The sequence below is a fragment of the Suncus etruscus genome, chromosome 4 (assembly GCF_024139225.1).
Source record: "Suncus etruscus isolate mSunEtr1 chromosome 4, mSunEtr1.pri.cur, whole genome shotgun sequence".
Taxonomy (NCBI): domain Eukaryota; kingdom Metazoa; phylum Chordata; class Mammalia; order Eulipotyphla; family Soricidae; genus Suncus; species Suncus etruscus.
Genome location: NC_064851.1, coordinates 8,693,931 through 8,721,415, shown reverse-complemented (window position 1 = coordinate 8,721,415; position 27,485 = coordinate 8,693,931). Strand labels below are relative to the sequence as shown.

General features: G+C 55.4%; 1 protein-coding gene across 1 annotated transcript; it reads left to right on the top strand.

The window, feature by feature from the left end:
* Positions 1-136: 136 nt before the first annotated feature.
* Positions 137-27,485, top strand: TOM1 (target of myb1 membrane trafficking protein). Its single transcript, XM_049771607.1, has 15 exons — positions 137-282; positions 10,254-10,338; positions 12,366-12,444; positions 12,892-13,041; positions 13,134-13,268; positions 13,367-13,513; positions 15,735-15,851; positions 18,610-18,743; positions 20,099-20,132; positions 20,345-20,438; positions 21,185-21,305; positions 24,597-24,675; positions 26,063-26,122; positions 26,727-26,766; positions 26,859-27,485. The coding sequence occupies exons 1-15, from the start codon at positions 231-233 to the stop codon at positions 27,008-27,010; spliced, it is 1,479 nt and encodes a 492-aa protein (XP_049627564.1). The 5' UTR covers positions 137-230; the 3' UTR covers positions 27,011-27,485.

Here is a 27,485-nt window from a genome sequence, read left to right as displayed (position 1 = left end):
TCGGGAGGCCGCGCCCCCAACACCTGACGTCCGCCGACGCCAAGGAAGCCGCCGTGAGGTCACCGCCCGCCCACGCGGGGACGCCGGCCCCGCCTCTCCTCTCGGAACTTTCTAAGCTCCGCCTCCTCGTGGGCGGGGCGGGCAGGGCGGTGGGTCACGTGACGGCGGCTCGGCGGCGCCGGCGGTTTGCTGTCAGCTGATTCTCCGGCCGGGTGGCGGCGGCGGTGGCCATGGACTTTCTCCTGGGGAACCCGTTCAGCTCTCCGGTGGGACAGCGCATCGGTGAGTCCCCAGAGTTCCACACACCGCCTCTCCTCAGGGCAACCCCACGGGGTTGCGCCTCAGGTGGCCCCAGTCACACACACACACTCCTGGGGCCGAGGGGCGGCGGGGAGGTCGGCGTGTCGCTCTCCGCCGGCCCCGCCCACTTATCGCCCGCCCACTTTGACGGACAGCATCCTCAGCCTATGAGGAGGCGTCTCGGTGGTAATGGATGCTTGCGGCGGCCAATAGGAGCGCAGAGGGGGCGGATCTACTCTGCTACCTGTGTCACTCCTGGGGTGGAGAATCCTGCAGGAAACTTTGGGGGGCTTAAAGGGACTGAGCGATTCAGCGTCCTTGGACCCCCTTCGACTGTTTTTTTTTCTCTTTCCTTCCTCGGACCCGCCGATTCGCCTCTTTCCTTCCAGGTCGGCCTTTCTGGACAGGAATACCCCGAGAAGGGCGCCTGGGACCCCCACCCACCCCCGAGTCTCGGGGTTGAATCCTGCTCGAGCCACATGCGACGTCGGGCCAGCCAGTGATCTTGGCTGCCAATGATCTTAGCGACCACTTGACTCGGTTTCTCCCGCGTTTTGACATCGAGCGGGACCCCCTTGTGGTCCCCCAGGCGCCCCCCTCTTATTGGAGACGGGAGGCTTTCCTAGTTGGGGACCAGGATGTGGCTGGCACCTGTAATTTTGGGCTCATAATGGTCCCTCCCACCTTGGCATTGTTGTGAAGATTATATTCGTTAATAAGTGCACATGGAAGGCTTAATCGGTGCAAGCCCATCCCCACGGGGAAATAGAGAGCTGGGAGACGTGATGGTGGTGATTATGGCTATCTGAGAAGTGGCCTGAAAGGATCCCCTGGAGCGCTCTCGGGTGACCCAAATCCTGCACCCCAATCTTGGACGGACCCTCTGCTTTCCAGTGTGGATGTGTACCCCCTTCTTGCGGGGAGAAGTCTCAGGCCGGGCTGTAGGATGCTCTGACTTCTCCATGTTTGTTTGGGGGTTTTGGTTTTTTTTATTTATTTTTGTTGTTGTTGTTGTTGTTGTTGTTGTTTTTCAGTGCAGACTTGCAAAACTAGTTTGTTTTTGTTTAGTGTTGGTTGGGGTTACTTCCCAGCTCTGGAGACCATGCCGTGCTGGAGATCCGCCCAGTTCCTCCTGCGTGTGGAGCCTGCCCTCTGCCCATTTAGTTATCTCTCCAGACCCAAAAGTTGGATCTTTAAAAATCTAGACATTCTTTCCATTCCTCTGGTCTTGGAAGCCAAAGCTTACTGAAGTTTGTCAACGTTTTTCCCTGGTCTCCTTGGCGCTCTCGGAGCTTTGGTAATGGGATCTCTGAGTCCACAGGGATTGAGTAGAGGATTTTCCGGTGGTGGAGGCTTTCACACACACACACACACACACACACACACACACACACACACACACACACCACATACCTCTATGAGTCATTGTTTTGGAGCTGAATAGAATAGGCAGCTCTCAGTTCCATTTCACCAATTCCAGATATGGGGTGCTTTTATCACCTGCCAAGTTTGAGACTTCCTACTTTAAGAGGGGGGGACAGAAAAAAAGTTAACAAGCCTTCAAAGTCAAGCCGCTGTCCTAGAGGTTTTCTTGGGAAAAGCTCACCTGGACTCGGGATTTGGGCTGGTCAAAGAAAGCATACTGCCAAGAACAGCTCACGAAGAAGAAATATTTTGGCCAAAGAGAATGCTGCTGCTGGCTCCAGATGTCTTAGAAGCAGCAGTTTTCAGCTGCCCAATCCCATCCCTGCCAGCCCCCCTCCCCAATGCCTCAGGTGCCCAAAAACCAATATAGTTGGCTCTAACCAAAACCCTCTCTTACCAGGAGGGGCCACCTGACCTTGGGGGGGTCATCTAATTCCAGGAGCTCACCAGAACCAACACATACACACACAAACAGGGGTCATCTAATTCCAGGAGCACACACACACACACACACCCCTAAGCACACACGCACACACACAAACACACACACATATACCCTTGTTAAAGGCTGAGCCAAGCACACGAGCGCACACACACGCACACACGCATGCACCCTTGTTAAAGCCAGAAAGGCAGCTGAGCCAAGCCCTCGTTTTTCTTTATTTTAGATGTGGGGGGAAGATCCAAGGAGTTTATTTTTGATTAGTTTCCCCAAGAGACCAGAACCCCTGCATTAGAAATTGCAGATTGAAAACCTCTGTCCCAGCATCATATCACCACACCACCACAGCCCCAAGTAGGCAGAGACTGGCTCCAGGCCCTGGGTGAATTGATGCTGAGGTGGAGACAATCTCCTTGAGCCTCCACAACTGGAGGCTTTAATGGCCGATTAGTGAGGCCTGGCTGCCATTAGTTACTAGCCTGGGTTCTTCAGTGTTTTAGCTAAAGAGATGTGACTGGGATCCTAGTGGCCTGTTTAGGCAGGCCAGACCCCCTCCCCTTTCTGTAGGAGGGTCTCTCATCAAAACCAACACTGGAGTACAGCTGACAGGGCACTTCCCTTTCACAGGACCAACCCTAGGTCTGAACCCCAGCACCCCACATAGTCTCCTGAGCCTACCAGGAGTAAGCCCTGAACACTGCTCAAACATCCACCAGGAAAAAAAACCAGCTCCATCCTTAGGTTGAGAGATGAACCCTCTGTCGGGGACAGCACTGAGCATAAAGGGCTAAAGGGGGATTGGTGCAAGCACCCCTCAATTGGCACAAAGTTCTTACCTCATGGGCTGCACCTTTTGTGCTGACGGGAAGTTTCCTCAGCCTTCAAAGCCCTGAGCATCATTGTCTCCTCCCGGAATCCCTCCCTGAACCCTCCTTAACCTTTGAATTCTGAGCCTGGGGGAGTGCAGGCACCGGGCCATCTGGAGCTTAGGGACAGTTCCTTCTGCAACCTCAGCGCCCTGTGGTAGGGAAGAGGGCAAGTGCCTCAAGCAGGGATGCTGGGTGCTATTGATGGCCATGGTCCTGATCAGTTTGCTCCCTCATCTTCCCTCATCTACATGTCTAAAGGGCAGTGCATCGAGGACCCCTGGGACCCAGTGCTATGAACATAGCCACTTCCTGCAGGGGTGGACACAGCCGGCTGCCCAGGAATCCCGCTCTCCGGCTGTCACCCTCCCCCGAGACCTGAGTTGGAGGCACAAGCCACAAACCCACCCTGTGTACGGGTGGTCCCTGGAGCCTACTCTAGGTACAGACAGTCCCTGGGGCCCAGCCCCCAGAGTTGGGGGGAACTGAGATGGGGAAATTGCTCAGTGCTGCAGATGGAGCGTAGGTGGAAAGAGCGGGCCTGGTGGCCACAGGCAAGAGTTAAGCAGATCTGAGCATGAAGGGACCCTCTTATGGAAACTATTCCAGAAGGTCAGCACCAGCCTGCATAGCTGTGCCCAGTCCTTTAAAAGATGGGCTTTCTGGGAGCCAGAGTGATAGCACTGTAGGGAGGGCATTTGCCTTGCACGCGGCAGACCCAGGTTTAATCCCCAGCATCTCATATGGTCCCCTGAGCGTGCCAGGAATAACTCCTGAGTGCAGAAGCAGGAGACAGCCCTGAGCACAGTGGGGTGTGACCTTATTGTGTCATACCCACCCTGTCATCAGGAAATAAAGGTGTGGCGGGGGTGATGAGGCATGAGGAGTCTGGTTTCTGTGATGGCTGCACAGGGGCAGGATCTTTGGACTTGAGCTTGCAATGGACAGAAGTATGTAGGCCCCAGAGTGATCTCAACAAAGCAGCAACACAGCTTTTCCCGGGTGCTGCCAAGTTTTCCCAGTTCTGCCGAGGCTTCACTTACAGTCACCGCAATGGGCTGGTGGCGTTGTTCTTAGCCTCAGAATACATTTCCAAATGTCATGGTAAGAATAAGGATGAGGGGGCCCGGAGAGATAGCACAGCAGCGTTTGCCTTGCAAGCAGCTGATCCAGGACCAAAGGTGGTTGGTTCGAATCCCGGGGTCCCATATGGTCCCCCGTGCCTACCAGGAGCTATTTCTGAGCAGACAGCCAGGAGTGACCCCTGAGCACTGCCAGGTGTGGCCCAAAAATCAAAAAAAAAAAAAAGAATAAGGATGAGAATGGAGGCAACACAGAAAACCTGGGGGTTGGGGGGGCGGGCAGTGCTGGCAAATGTTTCCTGGTCTCCAGACCCTGGGCCCTGGGCTGGTTGGGCCAGTCAAGGCAGAATGTGCATTGAAGTGGGAGTGGGGTATATCTGTGTTCTCTAAGGCAGGGTCCCTCACAGCAGACATGTGACGGGCTACTTCCATCTTTCTTTCATTTTTTTGGGGGGGCCACACCCGGTGATGCTCAGGGGTTACTCCTGGCTATGAGCTCAGAAATCGAGCCTGGCTCTGGGGACCATATGGGATACCAGGGGATCAAACCTAGGTCCGTCCTAGGCTAGCGCAGGCAAGGCAGGCACCTTACCTCTAGCGCCACCATGCCGGCCCATCATCTTTCTTGTTTGTTTTTGTGGGTCCACACCCAGCAGTGTTCAGGGTTTACTCCTGGCTCTGTGAACAGAAATCACTCCTGGTGGATGCCCAGGGATGCCAGTGATTGAACCCAGATTGGCCACGTACAAGGCAAACACCCTTCCACTGCACTATTGCTCATGCCCCTACTCTCGTCTTTCTTTTTTTGTTTTGTTTTGTTTTGTTTTGTTTTGTTTTGTTTTGGGGTCATACCCTGTGATGCTCAGGGGTTACTCCTGGCTCTGCACTCAGAAATAGCTCCTGGCATGGGGCCAGAGAGATAGCACAGAGGTAGGGCATTTGCCTTTCACTTGGTCGACAATGACGGACAGTGGTTATAATCCCGGCATCCCATATGGTCTCCAGAGCTTGCCAGGATTGATTTCTGAGCACAGAGCCAGGAGTAACCCCTGAGACTCACTAGGTGTGACCCAAAAACAAATACGAAAATAAAGAAATTGCTCCTGGCAGGCTTGGGAGGCCAGGGATGGAACCCGGGTTCATCCTGGGTCATCCACTTGCAAGGTAAACGCCCCACCACTGTGCTATCGCTCCGACCCTACTCTCATCTTTCATTGGTAAAAGACTGAAGAATAAAACTCCACCCATGAACTCTTGGGAACCCTCCCCCCAAAGCCCCTCCCTCACACACTGATATACACACACACATACCACATGGCCCTGGTCTCTGAGGCTGACAGGGAAACGTCTAGAAGTAACCAACGGTGGTTGACACTGGGGGGATAGTGTCCTGGGCAGGCTCAGGGGTGGGATGGTCTAGCCCAGCTCTTTGTTCTGGGGCTCCTGGCTGTCTCCAGGGAGGATAGTGTCCTTAATTGTCAGCCGGCTGATGCATCAGAGCCAGCCAGGGCTGGTCTGGCTGGTGGCAGAGCCAGGTGCCTCCCAGGCCTCTGGCTGCCCAGCGCCCAGGTGGGGACTGGACTGGTCCTGCCGCCTGATCTAGTTGCTGCCGGGGGTGGTGTAGCTCATGGGAATGGTGCCGGGGATGGAACCTGTGAATAGGTTTTGTTCCCGCAGAGAAACTGGAGGAAAATCCTGCCTCTCGGCCCTTCTGGTTTTGAGCCGACGAGGGAGGTGGGGGGAGAACCTAACAACAAAAACCCTCAGTGTCTTCTGCCAGTTCAGGACGTGAGCTGCCGGAGCACGGGGCCCAGCTGACGCCCAGTCCTGCCAGCCGCGTGCCCTGGCGCACCCTTTCAGATCTACTGTTTGCTCCAGGCCACCTGGCGTTGGGCTTTTCACTTCTCTCTTATGTATCAGTCCTCGCTCATCTGCAATAAATCATCCCTTTAATAAGGAGCTGGCTCCTGGGGGTTGGGGGTTCTGGGCTTTTTGTTTGTTTGTTTGGTTTTGTCTTTTGCTTTATTTGCCCTTTTTTTCCTCCACTGTTAAGACATTAAAGGAAACTGTTTTGGTGGGGGGGGGGAGGCTACCACCTTCCCCCTACCTGGTCCTAGGAAGCTTTGTCTGGTGGTGAGTAGTCTGAGGGTGTGAGTGACTGCTGAGGTTGGCCACAGAGGCCTGGGGTCAGGTCTTAGCCAGCCCCTGGCCTGCTGTCCTCTGTGCCCTTCCCCCTGCCTCAACCAGGAGCTCAGAGGAGTCCAGCCAGGCCACAGGAGGACCAATGATCCGTGCCTCCCTCTCCAAGTGAAGCTGTGTGGGCGGTGCCTAACCTTCCAGCACCTTCCAGCCCCATGCCTCTGTGAACCATGCATAAACCCTCAGGTGGTTTACTTGATGCATCTTCTTGACTGGCCTATATCCAGATACTTGGTCAAACTTTATTCTTTTTGTTTGTTTCTTTTTGGGCCACACCTGTTGATGCTCAGTGGTTACTCCTGGCTATGCGCTCAGAAATCGTTCCTGGCTTGGGGGGGACCATATGGGACACTGGGGGATAGGCTAGCACTTGCAAGGCAGACGCCTTACCTCTAGTGCCACTACTCTGGCCCCTTTATTTTTTTTTCCAAACTTTATCCTTGAGGTTTCTAAATGATAGGGTAGTCCAGTGGGTGGCCCAGAGTAAAGAAGGCAAGACACTGCAGCGTGGGGGGCCTCAAAGAAAGACCCACTCCCCCACTGCTGGCCCTCACCTTCAGCTGGCAGCCAGGCCTGTTGAGTGTCCAGCCCAGCTGTCCTCGCTGAGTTTCAACTTGCCGACCTCCTGCTCTCCAAGAGCCGATACCTTGCTGTAAAATCTCTCTTGGTAGGAAATGGCAGGGAAGAAAGGGAAAGAAGTAGAGGTGACAGTAACACCTTTCATAGTCACAGGGAAGAGACTGGAAAGAAACGAGTGTGATCAAATTTTCCAGAACCTTCCAGACCCTTGTGGCCCTTTTGCACCCTTCCAAATCTTTCCAGAATCTTCCAGCCAGGTTTTCCTACCTCCTTCCTCATTCCTGGTTAATTTTTGGGTTTTTTGTTTGTTTGTTTTGAGGGGTTTTTTTTTGTTTTTGTTTTTTTTGGGGGGGTTGGTTGGTTCTTGTGCTACACCCGACAATACTCTCAGGAGTTACTCCTGTATCCTTCCAAATACTTCCTGAACCTTCCAGCAAGCTTTTCCCACCTGCTTTCTCATTCCTGGATAGTTTTTGGATTTTTTTATTTTGGTTGTTTGGTTCTGGGGCCACACCCAACCCAGTAATGCTCAGGGGTCAGTCCTGGCTCTGCACTCAGGATCACTCCTGGCGGTGCTCAAGGAACCCAAGAATGGGGTGCCAGTGATCAATTTCAGACTGGCTACATGTAAGGCACCCTTCCCACTGTACCATCTCTCTCAAGCCAAGCCCCACATTTCTGGACAGCTTTTAAAAGCGCCCCCTTCCTCCGAGCTGGGCCTCAGTTTGGCGCCCTCGCTATGTTAGTTCCTGCAACTTTAACTGGACATGTGCCGCACTTGTGCCCTCGGTGAGGTACTTGGCGAGTTCCGCTTGTGGCCTTTGCTTACCACAGGGCCAGGGAGAGGCCCCCGGGGTTTTGAGGAAGGACTGCCTAGCAACCTCGGAAACTGCTGGAACTTGCCATGCTAGCTCTGCAAAGGGTTGTGCGTTTGGAATTCCAGTCGGCTGGCTCCGTGTGCTACTTTGCCCACAGTTTTGGTGGGCTTGCATGCGACTCGCAGTCATTCTTCCTCATCTATTTCTATACTTGGTAGTGTTTGCTATGTGCGGGCTTATGGGGGGGGGGGGATGCGGTTCTTTTTTTCATGCCTACACACTGAAGGACCTGGGATGCCCAGAAGTCCAGTAATCCACTGCATGAGGGAGATATGAGGTGTCACTGGAATTTGCCTCTATAGATCACACACCTCCCCCTCGCCAGCTCATCTCTTCCCCTGAGGTAGAAAGGGACAGACTGGTTTCCTTTGGCCAGGAGAGGGACTTGACTTGTCATGAAGAAAATCTGCCTACAGGGCCTAGAGCACAGCAGAGAGATGCTTGCCTTGTAGGGGGCCAATCCGGGTTCCATCCCCAGTGTCCTAGATGGTCCCCTGAGCCCACCAGGAGTGGTTCTTGAGGGCAGAGCCATGAGTAACCCCTGAGCACTGCCCCCTCCTCCCCTCCACCCCATCCCCCTCTTCCCTGTCCTTGCTCTGTGGGCTGCATCATTCCCTCTGCCCAAACCTGCCCTCAGGCCTGCCACCGCATTGTGTCTGCCAAGTCATGGTCAGCGCCAGTGGCTCAGCTCAGGAATGTGGCCAGGCCTGGGTGCCCCTGGAGTCAGAGACAGTGCAGAAGGAACCACGGAGGATGTGGGCACAAGGGGGAGCCATGGTTTCTAATGGAGCTCAGGGCTGATGGGCAGTGCAAGAGTGGGGGGGCACAGAAGCAGAGCTGGGTGATGGGAGCTGAGAGTCTTGGGAACTGGAACGTTAGAGGCCATTGGCTCCAGCCCTTCCGGCCTGTGCCCAGCCCCGCCCTGGACACTGCACTCGTGGCTCAGAGATAAGCCCAGGAGTCCTCAGGGACAGGGGAGGGGATGTGAAAAACCAGAAAGAAACATCATTGTGGGGGCCGGAGAGATAACATGGAGGTAGGCATTTGCCAGGCATGCAGGATGGAGGTTTAAATCCCAGCATCCCATATGATCCCTCGAGTGTGACCCAAAAACCAAAAAATAAAAAAGATTATTGTGGGGTGTGGGGAGACCAAGCCCCTCTTTCAATCCACTTTTTTGTTTTGTTTTGTTTTGGGGTCACACCTGGCAGCACTCAGGGGCTACTCCTGGCTCTGTGCTCAGAAATCATTCCTGGCAGGCTCAGGGGACCATATGGAATGCCAGGATTCAAACCACCATCTGTTCTGGATCGGCTGCATGCAAGGCAAACAAACACCCTACTGCTGTGCTCCTCTTTCAACCCTCTTAAAGGAAGGCCCACTTCACCCTCCTGACCTGGGTCCACAACCCTGGGGAAGAAGTGGACTGGGACTAAGACTCACCAGGGTACCCCCAGCCTCATGCACTCAGAGGCTGGTATGGAAATGACACCTTCCTTTAACACGAACTGGAGCTCTGAACCCCAGAGCGTGGGCCCAGGCCTGCCTTGTGGCTGCCCTTGGTGGGTGCCTGGAAGGGCACGAACTAGAAGGCATGCCCAGAGCCCTGTGCTGGCGCCAGGGTCTGTGTGAGGTTGGCACTAAAGGGGGCAGGATCAGAGGTGGGAGCGGCCTGCAGCAGTTGCCATAAGTACCTACCAGGGGCCAGAGAATCGCACAGTGGGAAGGGCATTGTCCTTGCACAGACTGACCTGGGTTCGATCCCCGGTGCCCACATGGTTTCCCAGCATCACCAGGAGAGATTCCTGAGTGCAGAGCCATGGAGCCAGGAGTAAGCCCTGAGCACTGTGCTGTATGGCCCCCAACACAAAACAAAACCAACAAAAAGAATGAGCTAGCCGGGCCGGAGAGAATGGATGAGCTGAGTTCAGCAGCTGCATGCAGGAGGTCCAGTCCCCAGCACTGTGGGCCTCAAGCACCACCAGGAGTGATTCCCTGAGCACAGAACAGTTCCCCAAGTTCTCCCCATTGTGACCCAAACACCAAAAAGAAGTGAATGGGAGGTGACTCAAAGGAGGAAGCTGTGTTCTACCCCGAGAGCACCACCAGGAGCAGCGTCCAAGCTGAGAAGGCACTAAAACTAAAGCCAAACCCAAAGAATTTAGGGCAAGAGCAATGGCACAGTGGGGAAGCACTCGCCTCACACATACCTGACCCTGGTTCTATCCTCAACATCCCATATGGTCCCACAAGCCTCACCAGGAGTGATCCTTGAGTGTAGAGCCAGGAGCAAACCCTGAGCGTGCCTAGGTGTGGCCCCAAATTCCAAAAAAAAGGCAAAAGAAAGAATTAGCTGAGGAATAGAGCCTTCACAGGGGGGATGGCCCAAACTGTTTGCAGCATCAACAACCCCCTCCTTCTCTGCCAACCTGCACCCCTCCCCCACACACCCCACCCACCTCTCTCCTGATTTCTTCCCCAGAGAGAGCTACCGATGGCTCCCTGCAGAGCGAGGACTGGTCCCTCAACATGGAGATCTGTGACATCATCAACGAGACAGAGGAAGGGTAAGTGGTAGCCAGTGACCTTCCCCCCCAACCCTGCCTCCTGCCAGCAAGCTCCCTACCTCCGCCCCAAGCCAGCAACTTTGCACCAGAACTCAGATTCCTCCTGCCCAGCTCCGCCGGTCACTGACTGGCCTGGGAACCCCGCCAGAACACAAGGACACACACATGACCAACCATGTGCACCCTGGGCAGGCCATGTCTGTTCAGGGCAAACAATCACAGCCAAGAGCCTAAGGCTCCTCCGGGTGAGCAGAGAGAGGATGCAAGGTCCCTGAAATGCAGAAGAAAGGCCCAAAGCAGCAGGGCCGTGCTGGGAACCTGAAATGCCCCCTTCCAAGTTCATGAGTGGGCCCGACCTGAAGCAGGCAGCCGGGATGTGATGGGCACACACATGGCATATGGGGTCAGGGCCATGTCCATCCCACCGGCATGCTGGACTGGGAACCAGGGATGCAGCTGGGTGGCCTCAGAGTCTCCTGGTGAAACAGGGACAGGCCCCACCCCATTCTGCAGGAAGCATCTACACCTGCCTGGGCCCCTTTTTGGGTCCTGCTCAGCTGTGAAGGCCCCATTGTCCACAAAGGCCCTGACCCCCCACTCATACTCGCCTTATTTCCCCTCACTGCCTGGATCTCCCTGGGTGCCAGCCCTATGGTAAGGGACAGGCCCAGTGATGGGGTTCACAAGCCACCCTACAGTCTCTGTGAGTGCTCTAAGGGCCATTCTGTTGTCTGTTCCCAAAGATGGAACCCCAGCTCACCCCAGTTTGTCCATGCTGGTGGTCAGTCTACAGCAACATCTCTGAACTCCGCTGACAGCCAGAACTGTGCCAGGGTTGGTCCCTCCCTCCTCTGGTGTCAGGGATGGACAGGGCCCAGGGGCCCATATGTGCTCTTTCTCCCAGCCCCCAACCCTGGGCTGTGCTTATTTTGTTCGTTGGTTTTGTTTCGATATACTTTGTTGGGAGGGGGCCATACTCAGGGGTGCTCAGGGCTGACTCCTGCCTCCATGTTTAAGGATTACTCCTGGAGGCTGGAGAGATAGCACAGTGCTAGGGCGTTTGCCTTCCACGAAGCCAACCCAGGACGGACCTCAGTTCAATTACCAGTATCCCATATGGTCACCCAAGCCTGCAGGAGCGCGCAGGGAACCATATGGGCCACTGGCCACTGGGGATGAAGCCCAGGTCAGCTGTGTGCTAGGCAACACCCTCTCCACTGTACTATGATCATGTCAACTCTTTTTGGGAGAGGGCCACTAGAGGCATTCAGGGTGCTCATGGTTCTGCACTCAGGAATCTCTTCTGGCAAGTTCGGGGAATGTTGGGGACTGAACCAGGGTCGGTTTGCAAGGCAAATTCCCTACCTGCTGTGCTACAGCTTCAGCCCTTGATTTCCACATTTTTAAAAAACATAAACCTGCGCACCCGAGATTGGGGTACAGTGATCAGGAACATTGCCACTAGGTAGGCCTGAGGGCCTAGGCTGGTTGGTGTGTCAGGAAGTGCCTGAGGTTACTAAGAATCTGAGAACCAGAACCAAAGATTGGTGTCTGAGGGCAGGAAGTGACGAACTGCTTTCCCAGCCCCAGGGGATGGACTCAGCCCTTCATTCCTTCCAGATTGGGGGGCCCAGACATGGGGCTACTCTTCCTCATAGTCAGGACCAGGCCTTTATTCTGCTTGGCACCAGGTAGCCTTCTTGGGGTGTGCACACAGGGTCCCATGAGGACTGAGTCTCTGCGTCTGTCTGGGTCCCCCCTTTCCTGTGAGGACCCAACTCAGATTGAGCCAAGGCTGGGAGAGGTCTCAAACCTTCCTTATTCCTTCTTTCCCTCCTTCCCTTCCCTCCTCATTTTCCTTTCTTCTCTTGCCTCCTTTCAACTTTCCCTCCCATCCTCCCTCTCTCTTCCTTCATTTTTTTCTTCCATCCTTTTTCCCCTCTTTCTCCTTCCTGCCTACTTCCTCCCTCCCTCCTTTCCATCCTTCCTTCCTTCATTTCTTTCTTCCTTTCCTCCCTTCCATGCAGCCCCAAAGATGCCTTCCGAGCGGTGAAGAAGAGAATCTCGGGGAATAAGAACTTCCATGAGGTGATGCTGGCGCTCACGGTGAGTCCTCTGCCCATCCTGTGTCCCATAGGACCCCTGTCCCCAGGAATGCCCCCTAGAGCCTAGCCACCACCCCCACTCCAAGATGTATGGACACCCACATCCTGCTAGATACAGATCTGCCAGGCCTCTGGGGAGAAGGGGGTGTGAACCACCCAAGTTGGGTGTTGGCTGTAACTTAAACACCCCAAACACATAAATGCCTGCAGCCATGGAGCCCATGTCTCACATACACAGGTGGGCCCAGGCCTAGCTCAACTCTGAAGAGTGGGGCCTCTCAAGACAGTGAATCCCTCTAGGGAATGAGAACAAAGATGGGAGTGGACCTGACCCTTAGCACCACATCAGCATTTGCTAGAATCAATACCCAAGTTTGAAGCAGGACAGGCAGGGTCCTGGTACTTGCGGGCATCGGACAGAGGTTCACGGGCCCCTCCCGGCCCCCAGGTCTTGGAAACATGCGTGAAGAACTGTGGACATCGCTTCCACGTACTGGTGGCGAGCCAGGACTTCGTGGAGGGCGTGCTGGTGAAGACCATTCTGCCCAGGAACAATCCCCCAGCTGTAGTGCACGACAAGATTCTCAGCCTTATCCAGGTGAGGCGGCCCAGGGCCTCGCCATATGTGGGGTGGCAGGCCAGGAGAGCGTGTGTGCAGTGGTTACCAGCCCTGTCCCTTGTCCCTCTCAGTCCTGGGCGGACGCCTTCCGAAGCTCGCCCGATTTGACAGGCGTCGTCGCTGTCTACGAGGACCTGCGGAGGAAGGGCCTGGAGTTCCCCATGACCGACCTGGACATGTTGTCACCCATCCACACACCCCAGAGGGTGAGCAGAGCAGATGGGCTGGGGTGGGGTAAGGGGTTGTCTCTCCTTCCCATTAGCCCTGGCCTTGACCAGCCCCGATGTCCGGATTACACCCGCAGACCGTGTTCAGCTCCGAGACACCATCAGGACAGAATTCCGTGGGCTCGGATGCCAATCACCGAGGAGATGCCAGCCAGCAGGGTGCCCCGCCACCTGACCCCCCTGCACTGCTGGGGGACGTCACCCTATCGCTCACCCCTGAGCAGGTGAGCATGAGGGCCAGGGAGGCAGGGGTCAGGGAGTCTGTGAATATGAATATGTGTGCATTTGCATGAGTTTGTGTGTTTGAGTGTCTGCATTGATTGTGTGTGATTCAGTGAATGAGTATGCATGTATGTGTGTGTTTGTATACGGTCTCTAGTACATGTGTGGTGACCACACAGCGAATCACACATCCAGACCGGTATAACCACCTGGGAGAGGACTGTCCCCTTCCTGTGATCACAGGTCATTAGATAACACGTTACTGGGACCTGAGCAATAATAGGTCAGCGGAGAGGGTCCCTGCCTGGCACACAGCCAATCCAGGTTCGATCCCAAATGAGCCTCTGAGCTCTGCAGGCCTCCCCTCCTCAGGCCAAGCCCTGTAGGAGACAGTCACAGGAAAAAACCCACAAGTGGAGCAGCAGGCTCAGTCTGCACACTGGGCTGGGGGGTGCAAGGCTTGTTCACTAGGGGGTGGGAGGGAGTGCATGTCTGAGGCGATTCTGAGACTTGGTCCATCGCACCAGCCAAAGCCAGAAGCCAGCTATATCAGACGCTGGTGAGAAAGACAGACAGTCTGAAGAGAAAGTGCTCCCAGGGCCAAATGCGGAGGGCATTTGCCTTATGCAGCCAACCCAGGTTCAGTCCCCAGCATCCCTTAGAGTCCCCTGAGCGTGCCACAGCCCACCCAGGGATGAAGAATTTAACGACCCAGTCACCTGAGAGGTTGGAAAAAGAGAGGGGGAAGAGGAGTCAAAACAGAATTGGGGGGGGGGAGGAGAAAGAGAAAAAGAGGAGAGAGCCTCTGTCTCCTGGGCTTTGCTCATCTCAGACTCAGGCTAGAGCTTCCAGGCTCCTAATTAAGTCCCATCAGGCCCAAGGTGCAGAGGTTTTTTTTGTTTTTAATTTTGTTTGATGGAGCCCACAACCAGCAGTGCTGAAGGGCTGGAAATGTCTTCGGGCCTAGCCAGTGATGGCTAACCCTTTTGAGCCCAAGTGCCCAAACTGCCGCACAATGCCCATCCTCCCAATGGCCAGCCCGGCCCTGTTGCCAGGTGAACTGCAAAGCAGACACCGGCACACTCGCATATTTTAATCGAGGACCCCTTCCCACGTGCCAGCTGCGAGGCCTTCTCGTGCCACCGCTGGCACATGTGCCATAGGTTCATCATCAAGGGTAGACTTTGCCTCAGTACTGTGAGCCCCAGCCCTGCCTGGTTTGGGAAGGTGGCACTGACCTGTTGAAGCTGCCTGGGTGATGGCAGCCATGTCCAAGGCAAGTCCACTGACAGTGTCCATCAAGTGCTGGACACAAAGAGGTGGCTGGTCACTGGCTTGTGCCATCACAGGTGACCCCTGTGACTCCCACAGTTTAGACACTATTCAAGTGCTCCCAGGGTACAGCCTGCTTCCACTAAGTTGAGAGACATTTGGGGTCATGGCCGGGGCCTTGGTCAGGTCAGTTCTGATGTCATATTAACAGGGTGCAGAGCCTGTGGGGACAGTGTGAGGAAACTAACATCCCTCAGGCCCCCCACACTACCCCAGCCTCTTTCTTCCTAGAAATCTGCCCACACCCAGCTCAGATCTAGACCAGGCAGGCTCAGAGGCTGGAACGCAGGTGTGATAGTCACAGACCCTGGTTTTTTGACCCTCCCACCCCTATCTCACCCCATGTGGCTGCCAAGTGTTGCCCTGGTACGCCCCCTCGCCCCATATAAGCAAGACTAAATCTACAGAGCAATTTTGTTGATTTTGATTTGATGGCAACTCAATGCTTAGGGGCCAGATAGTATCTGGACCTGAACCCCAGGTTTCTGGCTGCAGAGCTATGCTCCAGCCTTACCCCGCCCCAGGAATGAGCTATGTCTTAGAGTGGACAAGGCTATCTCAGGACCTCTTCCCACTGGGGGCGCCCAAGCAAATCAAGAGCAAGGCAGAAGGGGAGGGGCCTGCCCGGGGGAGAACCCGTCTCCTCCCACCCCGGGACTCCTCTCAAAGGGCCTCATTAGCCTTCAAGGAGGGAGACCCAGGAGAGGCCAGTGTTGCTCTCAGTCTCCTTGGGCTGCTTTGCTAGTGGCCACTGTACCCCTGGCTTCCCTGTTTGGAGATGGTAACGGTCGGTATCACCCTGGCAAGGGGAGAGGGGATCTTTGAGGGGTGGCGGGGCTGGCTCTGGCCCCTGGGTCAGCCTCAGCTCCTCACTGACACGCGCCATTTCAGATCGGGAAGCTGCGCAGCGAGCTGGAGCTGGTGAGTGGGAACGTGCGGGTCATGTCCGAGATGCTGACCGAGCTGGTGCCCACCCAGGCTGAGCCCGCCGACCTGGAACTGCTGCAGGTGAGCGGGACCCACACGTACACAAACACACAGAGACAAATAGAGACACGGACATATATACATGCACACAGACACAGAGATACGCACAAACATACATAAACAGACTCATGTACAAACAGATACACAGAGAAACACACAGTTGCACACAGATGCAGAGACACAGACACACCCCACACACTGGGACATGATGCTTAAACCAGGGTCAAAGCATGTTGGAGCCTCCAAGTTGGCCTTGAGGGGTGTGGGAGGCAGTCTGGGACGTGCAACTTCTCACCACCCCTGCGGCTTCAGCTCAGATTGGGGGGTGGCCTAGGTTCCAGGCCCAGCACTGTGCCAGGAATAATAGCCCAAGCAATGCCTCATGTGGCTCTAGCACAGCTCCCCGGCCTACACAGCACAGATGAATGAGGACTGGAGAGAACTGGGTGTCTGGGGAGTGTAGGAGACCCAGGATTGGCTTCGAATGTCAACTGGGGCCACCTCCCAGAAACAATCCAGGGGCAGCCCCTGAGCACCGTCGGGAGTGACCCCAAAACCAAATCAGTAAAATTAGTACAGCAGGGGCCAGAGTGATAGCACAGCGGTAAGGCGTTTGCCTTGCAGGCAGCTGACCCAGGACGGGCCTGGGTTTGATCCCTGGCAACCTATATGGTCCCCCAAGCTTGCCAGGAACAATATCTGAGCACAGAGTCAGGAGTAACCCCTGAGCGCCACCGAGTGTGACTCAAAAACAAAATTAGAAAAAATTCGTACAGCAAGAAGGGCACTTGCCTTGTGTGCAGTCTACCCAGGTTTGATCCCCTATGTCCTGTGAGCACTTCCAGGAGTAATCTCTGAGCATTGAGTTTTATGCCGGAAGTCAGGCAGTCACGGGAAAAGGTCCATTTCGGCCAGGGGTTGTGGAGCAGCTTCTTAGATCTTCCTGAGTCAGCCAAGCTTTTCTGCTGCTTTCCCTGCTTTCCATTTTTTTTTTTTTTTTTTTTTTTTTTTTTGGTTTTTGGGCCACACCCGGCAGTGCTCAGGGGTTACTCCTGACTGTCTGCTCAGAAATCGCTCCTGGCAGGCACGGGGGACCATATGGGACACCGGGGACCATATGGGACACCGGGATTCGAACCAACCACCTTAGGTCCTGGATTGGCTGCTTGTAAGGCGAACACCACTGTGCTATCTCTCCCGGCCCCCTGCTTTCCCATTTTTATTAGCCAGAGTTTATTATAAATCACCCGAGTGTCAGAGAGTCATGAAGGATTTGGCTGTCATAAAAAGCCTCAGAGCTGGCAGTGACTAAAATATTCCATCAACTGTGGCCTGAACCGAGGTTTTTTGGGCCTGGCCTACTGCTGCTGTCTCAAATGTCTTCCACAGGAAAGGCTTCAGCAGAGAGCACCAGAAGTGTTGGCAAGGTTCCCTGCTGTCAGCCATTAGGGAAGCCAAAGGGAGCATTTGTGGAACTTGACTATCTATTTTTTTTTTTTTTTTTTTTTTTTGGTTTTTGGGCCACACCCGGCGGTGCTCAGGGGTTCCTCCTGGCTGTCTGCTCAGAAATAGCTCCTGGCAGGCACGGGGGACCATATGGGACACCGGGATTCGAACCAACCACCTTTGGTCCTGGATCGGCTGCTTGCAAGGCAAACACCGCTGTGCTATCTCTCCGGGCCCAGGAACTTGACTATCTTGGCAGCTTTTCCGTGAATCGAGATATGGAGCCCAACTATTCAGAAAACACACTGGCTCACCATAACTCTCCTCCTTACACTTCTACATGAAGATTTAACCTCATTATTCTCACTTATTTCTTGGTTGTTTTTGATCACACTGGGCAGTGCTCAGGGGTTCCTCCTGGCCCTGTGCTCTGTGCTCAGGAATCACACCTGGCAGTGCTTGGAGGACCCTATGGGATGCCAGGGATTGGCTGAGTGCAAGGCAAACACCCTCCCCCGCTGTACTGTGTGAGGAGGAGAGTTGTGGTCAGCCAGTGTGTTTTCGGTGGTCTTGTGGCCGAATTCCCACCTCATGAGGGCTGAAAAGGTTCAGTTTGGTCAGCCAGACTCTTACTTGGATTTTTTTTTTTTTTTGGAGGGGTGGGGTGAGATTCCCAGGTTCGAACCTGGGTCAACCGCATACAAGGCAAGTGCCCCACCTTTGGCCCCAGATTTTCTTTTCCTTTTTTTTTATTTTTATTTTATTTTTTTATCTTTTGTTTTTTGGTTTTGGTTTTTGGGTCACACCGGGCAGCACTCAAGGGTTACTCCTGGCTCTGTGCTCAGAAATCACTCCCGGCAGGCTTGGGGGACCATATGGGATGCAAACGCCCTTCCTCCAGCTCTTTTTTTTTTTTTTTTTTTTTTGGTTCCCCTGCTGAACTTCACTGTCACAGTGGCCATTACTGTGATGTGATGCCTGAAGGGCCTGCACCTTGGGCCACAGTGCTCACTGGTTCTAGCTGGTGAGACTCTGTGGGGGTAACTCGGTGCTGGTGGAAGTAGGTGAGCCTATTACCAAAGCGCCTGCTTGTGCGCAGCTGTGGCCCCAGTGCCCACGAGTCTCCATCAGGTCGCACTGCCCAGGCCATGGTTCTCCCAACATGACCTCTTGAGTTACGGTGCTCGCTCCCTATGGATCGCCCCGTTTTCTGGTACTTACACACACTGGGCTGTGACAGGGCAGAGAGGATGCCCAGACTGTCCTGGGCAACGTGGAAGCCCGTTGTTCCGTCCCCGCTCACCGGCCCCCCACGCCCCCCAACCCTGACCAGGAGCTGAACCGGACGTGCCGGGCCATGCAGCAGCGAGTCCTGGAGCTCATCCCCCGCATAGGCAATGAGCAGCTGACAGAGGAGCTACTCATCGTCAACGACAACCTCAACAACGTCTTCCTGCGCCACGAACGGTAGCTAAACCCCTACCCGCCCTTTCCCCAGTGGACACCTGCAGTGGTCGCCTCCCCTCTCCCTCTGTGGCACTCCCTGGCCCTCCTGGCCCCCTCCAGCAACTCCAGGGATTCCACATATGTACTATCTCCAGCATCAGGCCGTATGGGGCCATCTATGCCACCATCTCTGCAGACAACACCTAACCACTGCGCTGGAGCAAATGTGTCCAGAAAAGTCTTTCTTTTTTTTTTTAGTTGTTTTGTTTTGTTTTGTTTTGGCAGCAGTGCTCTTGTTTTGGTGCACAGTGATCACTCCAGGCTGGGCTCTGGGGACCATATGAGGTATCAGAGATTGAACCTGTGTTTACCACGTGGTAGGCAGTTGCTCTCCCCGATGTACCAACTCTCAGGCTAGCTACATAAAGAGCCTTTTTTCAGGAGGACTTGCAGAGCTGGAAGCCCTGGCAGCCCTGAGGCCTCCCCGCAGCCTGGCAGGGAGGATGCAGGGAGCATATCTAAGGCAGCTATGGGCTCTCTGGAGCAGAAACTTGTGACAGACAACGCATGCACGCACATGCAGCTCATCTGCATGAGTAAGTGAGCTCAGCACAAAAGGGCTTTCTGGGGCTGGAGTAATAGCACAAAGGAAGGCGTTTGCCTTGTAGGTTCAACCCCCAGCATCCCATTCAGTCCCCAGAGCCCACTAGGAATGATTCCAGAGCCAGGAGTAACTCCCAGAGCAAGTGTGGCCCAAAAACCCAAAGAAAAAAAAAACAAGTAAAGGACCTTCCTTCCAGCTTGCCCACTCTGGGCTGTCCTGTTCCTGTCAGTCCCCCAGATAACCCAGTTCATCTGGGAAGGTTAAAGAATGGGAAGCAACCAGGAAGGGCCCTCAGCATCACCGCCCTGTCCTGTTAGAGAGGAGGGCACAATGCTGAACCCACAGAGAGGCCTGTACCCCCACACACATCGCCTGCAGCACAGTTTGGGGGGGTGCCCACTCTGTGGGATGCCGAGACCAGGAGATTCTGCCAGTCACATACTATAAGCAGGGGCATCTTTGGGGACGCTGGATTGCCCTTGTCCCATCTGCATATGCCCAGTATGGCTGCTGCAACTTGGGGAAGCCCTCCCCACACTCCGAGCACGAACTTACCCAAGCCCCACCTCCATCCATTTGTATAGATCAGGGTGGTGGTGAGAGAACGACCAGGGTCCACCTTGCCCACACCTCCATCTTCTGTCCCCTGCCTCATTGTACTCATCATACAGCCTCGACTATAGATAATAACCGACCCTGGGACCCCACACCCATCTGGAGGCCGTTGTGCTGAGATGTCAGTTGCCTTCACTCGGGCTTTTCTGTCCCACAGGTTCGAACGATTCCGGACAGGTCAGAGCGCCAAGGTAGGGGTACAACCCACCCCCCGTCCCACACACGCACATGCCACCACAACAGGTCATATCGCTCCTCACAGGGCTATCTCTGTACCAACCCATGGGTCCCCCAGTCTCCCAGGAAGCAAAAGGGGGTCCAATGAACTCTGGGCTGGATGGGGGGGGGGGGTGTAGGGCTTAAAAGGCCGTGGGAAGGCTGACACTGGGTGCTTCCTCTCCAGCCTGCCAGTGAGGCTGAGGCTGCCGCCGACCTCATTGACATGGGCCCAGATCCCACCGCCCCCAGCACCCTCTCGTCCCAACTGGCTGGAATGAGTAAGTGGAGGGGGGGGGAGCCTGGTGTGTGTCCATCTCCCTGTTCCTCCAGGGGGACCCTCTACCCCATCTTGCAGTTGGTACACAAGTGCACCAGAGCATCGGATCCCCTGCTGTGTCCCAGGCTGAACATTCCAGGGGGCTTCTCATCACCTCTTTTTTTGTTTTGTTTTTGTTTTTGGGCCACACCTGGCGGTGCTCAGGGGTTACTCTTGGCTGTCTGCTCAGAAATAGCTCCTGACAGGCACGGGGGACCATATGGGATGCCAGGATTTGAACCAACAACCTTAGGTCCTGGGTTGGCTGCTTGCAAGGCAAATGCCACTGTGCTATCTCTCCGGCCCTTCTCATCACCTCTTGAGCCTTGCCAGACCCCATAGTCGCCTTGGAGCTATCTGAGCTCCTGCATGTCTCCCAGATCCTCCCAGATCTTTTCCACCTCCATCTGGTCCCTCAGCTCTGGTTCAGACCCCATCAGATCTTCCAAGTCAACACTGCCCTGGCTCATCCCGAGGCTGCAGGAGCTCCTTCACCTCCCTGCATGGCTGCTGACCCCGCAGACAAGATGGGCCACTTTTACCTGTCCCAGCCCCAGGCCTGAAGGGGAGGTGCTGAGGCCCTCCCGAGAGAGACACTGTTGGCTGCTCCACCCCACCCCGCCCTCCCGCTGCATTTCCAGCACTGACAGTGTCCAGGGCCGCTAGGCACAACCCTCACAGTGCCTCTCTGCCCTCTCCGCCTCCTAGACCTAGGCTCCAGCAGTGTGAGGGCCGGCCTGCAGTCCCTGGAAGCCTCCGGCCGCTTGGAAGACGAGTTTGACATGTTCGCGCTGACCCGGGGCAGCTCGCTGGCTGAGCAGCGCAAAGAGTGAGTGACCACTGTGCAGGGGGTCCCGGGGCCCTGCCTGATTGGAGGAGTCTCTCTTTAGGCCTCCAATCTTGGCTTACAAAGAGGGGCACACAATGTTCAGGGGCCCCAGATGAGAGGGACAGACCCCCGACACCCCATCAGTCCCAGTGGCACCATAGCTGCGAGACTGGTGTTTGTAGTGAGCAGCAAGAGCTGGCATCCTCATCCTCATCTTCATCCTCAGGCAGGTGAGGAGCCTGAAGCACACAGCACCTGCTGTGGCTGTTTACCCCACAGCCAAGCAGCCTGGGGCTGCCTGGTCCCAGAGCAGCAGCCGCCAGTCCAGTCTAGCTCTGTGCAATTCACTAACAGCCCCTTGGAATTCCACCCCTGCACCCCCAAAGCTGGACTCTCAGTTTCCAGGACACTGACCACAGTGAGGTGCATAGCCCAGACCCATGTCCTCAGTTTCCCTGGGGCTGCTGCCACTCAGGATTGTCAGAGGCAGTTTCTTGCTTGGGGGTGTGGCCCGGGGGCATTTAGCATGTGCAGTCTGGAAGGTTCCAGGAAGTCCCAGGTGAAGGCACCCTCTCCTCTCCCTCTCCCAGCAGACCACCTGGCTACAGGGCCTGTCGGGGGTTTCCTGAGGGTCCAAGGCCCTTCTGCAGTGGCTATGCCTGCACAGACATGCACAGCCCTGCCCCTGCTCACAGCTCACTACCTCATAGCCCAGCGGGGAGCTGCATCTTTCTCCTGGGCCCACGCCCAGGTGTCCCGGAGTCCAGGGCTCTTGGTTGCCGTGGAGCTGAGAGCAGCCAAGGGTGGAAGCTAATGAGGCTGCCAGGACTTTTGGCCCTTTGGGAGGAGGAGCCCCGAGGGCAGAGCCTGAGCTTGGCCTGATGTCATGGCACGGGGCTCCGAAGAAATAAGCACTGAGTGCTCAGTGATTGGGGCAGATCAGTCACTGCTGAACAATCTGGGGATCAGTGCTGGACAGTTCAGGGATCAGCGCAGGACAGTCGGGGTCAGGTCACTGATGACAATTTGGAGTCACTGGTGGGCAGTGAGGAATGGTCAGTGAGGCCAGGTCAACGCTAGCCTATCAGGGATGGTCAGTGCAGTCAGATTAGCTTCATGATGGATATTTGGGGGAGTCAGTGCTGACAGCCGGTCAGGAAGGCTATTTTAGATCCCGGGAAGAAACAGTACAGTAGCTCCAAGGCAGGTGACGTTGGGTTGCAGAGTGGGAGCAGGAATGCTGATGTGGCCTCTGTCCTTTCTCAGCCAGGCGTGAGGGGACTACATGGGGTTCTCTGTCCCTTGTCCTTCCCCTTTCATCCCTTCACCCCATCCCCCTGCCAGCCCATCAGCTAGACATCCTGGCCTTACTCACCTATGACCGGCAAGAGCCCAGGGCCTCCTCCAGACAATGCCAGTCAGTGTCCACTCACTCCTCTGGCCCTCACCTCAAACCTCGGCCTTGTTCCTGGGGGTCTCAGCTCCTTAGCCCACACCTCTGGGGTATCAGGGACCCCCCACCTTGTCAGCCTGTCTCTATACCAGTCCCGACCCCCAGAAGCCCAGATGCTTTCTTGGCTTTTCGGCTGCTCAGGCCCTTGCACTTGGCCAAGGAAAGCCACAGGCTTCCCACCCATCCTGGCTTCTCTGCCCTGTGGACTTGCGGGCCTCCATGTCAGGTACTGGGGTCTCTGCATCTTACTCTGCAGAACTGGGAGCCCCACCCCCAGGAAGGCAGGCGAGAGAACAGAGCTTGTGGGAGGGAAAGGGATGGGCTGCAGGACTGTGGGACCCAAGGTCTGAGGACCCTCTGCTTCTCCCTACCCCAAATTTATTGTAATAAATAACCTGGCCTCAGTGGGTAAAACTGACTCTTGCCGGATAAGGATAAGGAACATGGTGATTTGGAGCCTGTAGGCTGGTGATTAGGCCCTTTAGAGCCCTTGACCTCAGGAGCAGCTGAGAACAGTTTCGAACACACAAAGGCTTAGGGCCGTGGGCTGGCAATTTCACTTCTGCAGGTCTGCCCTCCCAGGGCCAGTTTGTTTCTTCGGACACAGATGTGATCTCCTCACCCCAGCTTGCCCACCTCCCCTCACTATTTTGGGTTTTTGCTTGTTTGGTTTTTGGTTTTTGTACCACACCCAGCAGCACTCGGGTTACTCCTGGCTCTGTGCTCAGGAATCATTCCTGGCAGGCTCCAGGGGACCTTATGAAATAGCAGGGACCAAACCCAGGCAAGGCAAATGCCCTCCCCGCTATGTACTATCTCTCCAGCCCCTGTTTGTAGGGTTTTTTGGGATTTTTTTTTTTTTTGGATTTTGGATCACACCTGGCAACGCTCAGGGGTTACTCCTGGCTCTACGCTCAGAAATCGCTCCTGGCATGCTCTGTGGACCATATGGGATGCCGGGATTCAAACCACCAACCTCCTGCATGTAAAGCAAATGCCTTACCTCCTTGCTATCTCTCTGCCCCCCCCCTTTTTTTTTTAACTTTTTTTGGTGTGTGTGTTTTATGGAATAAGAATTTGTCCAAACTGTCAAAATCTATATTAATATGACAATATTATAATTGTTAATTTTAAGTTTTTAATGGCTACAATAAAATCTTTAAATAATTTATTATCTTTTAATCTTCATTAAGAAAGTAAGATGTTGGGCCAGAGAGATTGCACAGTGGTGGCATTTGCCTTGAACACAGCTGATCCAAGACAGACAGTGGTTTGAATCCCAGCATCCCATATGGTCCCTCATGCCTGCCAGAAGCAATTTCTGAGCACAGAGACAGGAGTAACCCCTGAGTATCATCAGGTGTGACCCAACCCCCCCCCCTTAAAAAGTAAGATGTTTGTCTTATTTATTTATTTTATTTTTTTTAGTTTTTGGTTTTTGGTTTTTGGGTCACACCCGGCGGTGCTCAGGGGTTACTCCTGGCTGTCTGCTCAGAAATAGCTCCTGGCAGGCACGGGGGACCATATGGGACACCGGGATTCGAACCAACCACCTTGGGTCCTGGATCGGCTGCTTGCAAGGCAAACGCCGCTGTGCTATTTCTCCGGGCCCCTGTCTTATTTATTTAACGGTCTTGTGTGTATGTGTTGTTTGTTTTGGCTTTTAGGCCTTACCCTGAGGTGCTCAGAGCTTACTCCTGGCTATGCATTTAGAAATCACTCCTAACTGTACCTTGGGAGATCATATGGGATGCTGGGGATCAGGGATGGGACCCAGGTTGCCTGCATACATACACTGAGGCCATCCTGGAGACATCTAAGTGCCTCCTGTGTTTCAGGGTCAAGTACGAAGCCCCTCAAGCCACTGATGGCCTGGCCGGAGCCCTGGACGCACGGCAGCAGAGCAGCAGTGGGGCAGTAAGTTTGCCCCACCCCCCATGTCTCTCGGGTTCCCCTGGAGCACACCTTCTCCCCCACTGCGGTTGATGGAACTTGGAGCATTGGAGAATCAGCCCAGGAGTCACTGCCTGGAAGGGGCTGAACTGTGGCAATGTCTGGAGAACCACAGGGTTGATCCCGTGGTGCTAAGGACATCGGATCACAGGCATGTGGGCAGATGGGGCCTCATAGGACACCCAGCTAGTCCCGCTGACCATTACACTGCGGGTGCCACTCACCAAGGAGCTCCAGGCCACGGCTCCAGCCTCCCAGGCAGTGAACATGAGCAAGAGCCAGGGAGCCTGGCCAGAAGCCCCAGAGATGGTTAGGTTGGGGCACGGGAGGAACATGGTAGCAGAGCAGGTGGCCAGAGAAGGTGGCAGGCAGAGAGAGGGCAGAGAGAGGCGGTGCAGGCCACTCTGGGCCCCTGACTGGCCTCCTAGACATCCACCAGCAACTTGCCAGAGAACCCAAAGTGACAGGAGGGTGGGACCTTCAGGGGACTCAAGGATTCTTTGAGCCAAAGCCCAGGCATGGTTCTAGCAGTCCTCCAGCCCTTCCCTGAGGAGAGCACCAGAGTAGGATTCAGGGAACACACAGTACTCCAGGAGTCCTGTGAGTACAGCCCAGAGGCCATGCAGGCCAGCCCAAAAGCACAGGGCAGCACGTGGTCAGGTGGTTAGTACTGTAGAATTAATTAAATTAGTAGGAGTCCTTGATGGTAGTGGATGATGGTGGATGGATGGTGAGGCCTTTGTCCGCCAGCCTGGGCCAGGCACCTGCATTCTCTTCCAGCTGATGGGTCTCAGGGTTCAGGGTAGTGGCTGACCCTGTGTACATACATCCCTTCAGCTGGGCAGATTCAGGGCTCAAAACCATTCCGGGTCTTTGTTATTATTGTTTTGGTTTTTATTTTGGGGGGGCCACAGCAGGCTCTGCACTCAAGAATCACTCCTCAAGGTTGCTTAAGAGACCATATGGGATGCCGGGGATTGAGCCTGGGTTGGCCACATGCAAGGCAAGCCCTTCCCTGCTACCCTCTGGCTCTGGCCCAAATCCTCCCCCAGTCTTCAAGGGCAGCCCTCACTGTGCTCCCAAAGCTTTTCTCAGGTGTTTACAAGGTGCCTGCAGGTCTCTGAGGGCCCGAATTGTACCCCAGACACTCACAGCCCCCTCCATCCCAGAGCCTCCTCAACTCAGAGTGACCCCACTCCTGACAAGTGCCCCAGGCCTCTCCTGACCCTTAGTGGGCACAATTGTGGGGCTCAGGAAGCCGAGCAGGGACCCCATTTGAGAAGGCCCTGCAGGCCCTGCCCCACCCCCACCCCCAGCAGGTCCCGGCGCCTCACTAGCACCTTCCTTCCAGATCTCTGTCTCCCAGGCCGGCGTCATGGAGGACATCGAAAAGTGGCTGGCAACAGACGTGGTGAGTCAAGCCCGGCCTGCCTGCAGGAGCACACTTCTCAGGGGTAACCATTCACAGGAGGACCATCTCGGGGAACTGGCCATTCACGGGGACTATCTCAGGAGACATGGAAGGCAGGGGGTGACCCTTTTTATCGTAGATGGACCTTGGTGAGCCTAGGCTCCCCAATTCCAAGCCCCTACCCCTTCTCTGTGTCCCCCACACCAACAGCCTGTCTGCACCTCAGATTCAGATCCCGCCAGGGTCAGGTCTGCTCTTATGGCCAATGTGTTCCAGGCCTTGGGCTTCTGCCCAGCCTGTTCAGGACCCAGATTTGGTCACAGACCTCAGGCTCCTCAGCACTGCAAGCCCTCACCCCGCAAGGTGGTCCTGTCTCAGCATCATCCACAGCTGAGTGCCGCCTGGCCCTCACAGAGCATGCATGCCCCGACCTCACAGTGACCCTTCCCTATCATGGACCTCCTGATGTTCCCCCACATCCCCTTCAGCTTACCCAGGGAGCTCAGAAGTCAGGGGTTTTGTGGGGGAGGGCAGTGGGGCCAGAGTCTGACCCCCACATCCCACCCGGTGGAGCCTCTGACCTCACCTCCTCCTGCCTGTCTAGGGAAATGATGCTGAGGAAGCCAAGGGCGTCACCAGTGAAGGTAGGAGACCCCCACCACTCCCCTCCACTCCCATCCCCATCTTGGCTACCACCCTGTCCCTGATCTCAGCCCACCTTCCCCCACCCCTGCAGAGTTTGACAAGTTCCTTGAAGAACGAGCCAAAGCTGCCGACCGCCTGCCCAGTCTGTCCAGCCCCCCAGATGAAGGCCCGAGGGGCACCCCCGTGGCCACTGCCCCCCGAAAGAAGACGCAGGAGAAGGACGATGCTCTCTTTGCCTTGTGAATGTGGGGGATCTGCACCCTGCCACACAGTGCCCATCCGTCCCGCCCATTGGCTCCTCTCTCCTCCCGTTTGAAGGCTGCTTGGGGGGACTGTGTTGCCCACCTTCTCTCTTCTCTGAGGACAGGGCTGAACACTGGTGACTTGGGGGTTGCCAGTCACTCGTGCTCTGGGGTCCAGCGGCTACCATGACTGTGCCTGAACCCCAAGGCCCCCCGTGAGTGCCTACACTGCCAGCCGAGGTCGGCTGGGAGCCGCCATCCCCCGGCTGCTCCTGGCCCCCGCCTCCAAGTGCCCCAACTTCAGCCCACGGCGACACAAGCCACTGGCCCATCCAGTTATGCCGTGGCCTCAGAGGACCATGGAGGAACGCCCCACTGCCTCTCTCGGCACCGCCCTGAATCCTGGGCCTGCCTGTGGTTCCCTCCATCTGGGAGGCATGTCTCACATCTCCATTAAAGGTAGAAGGTCTCCAGGG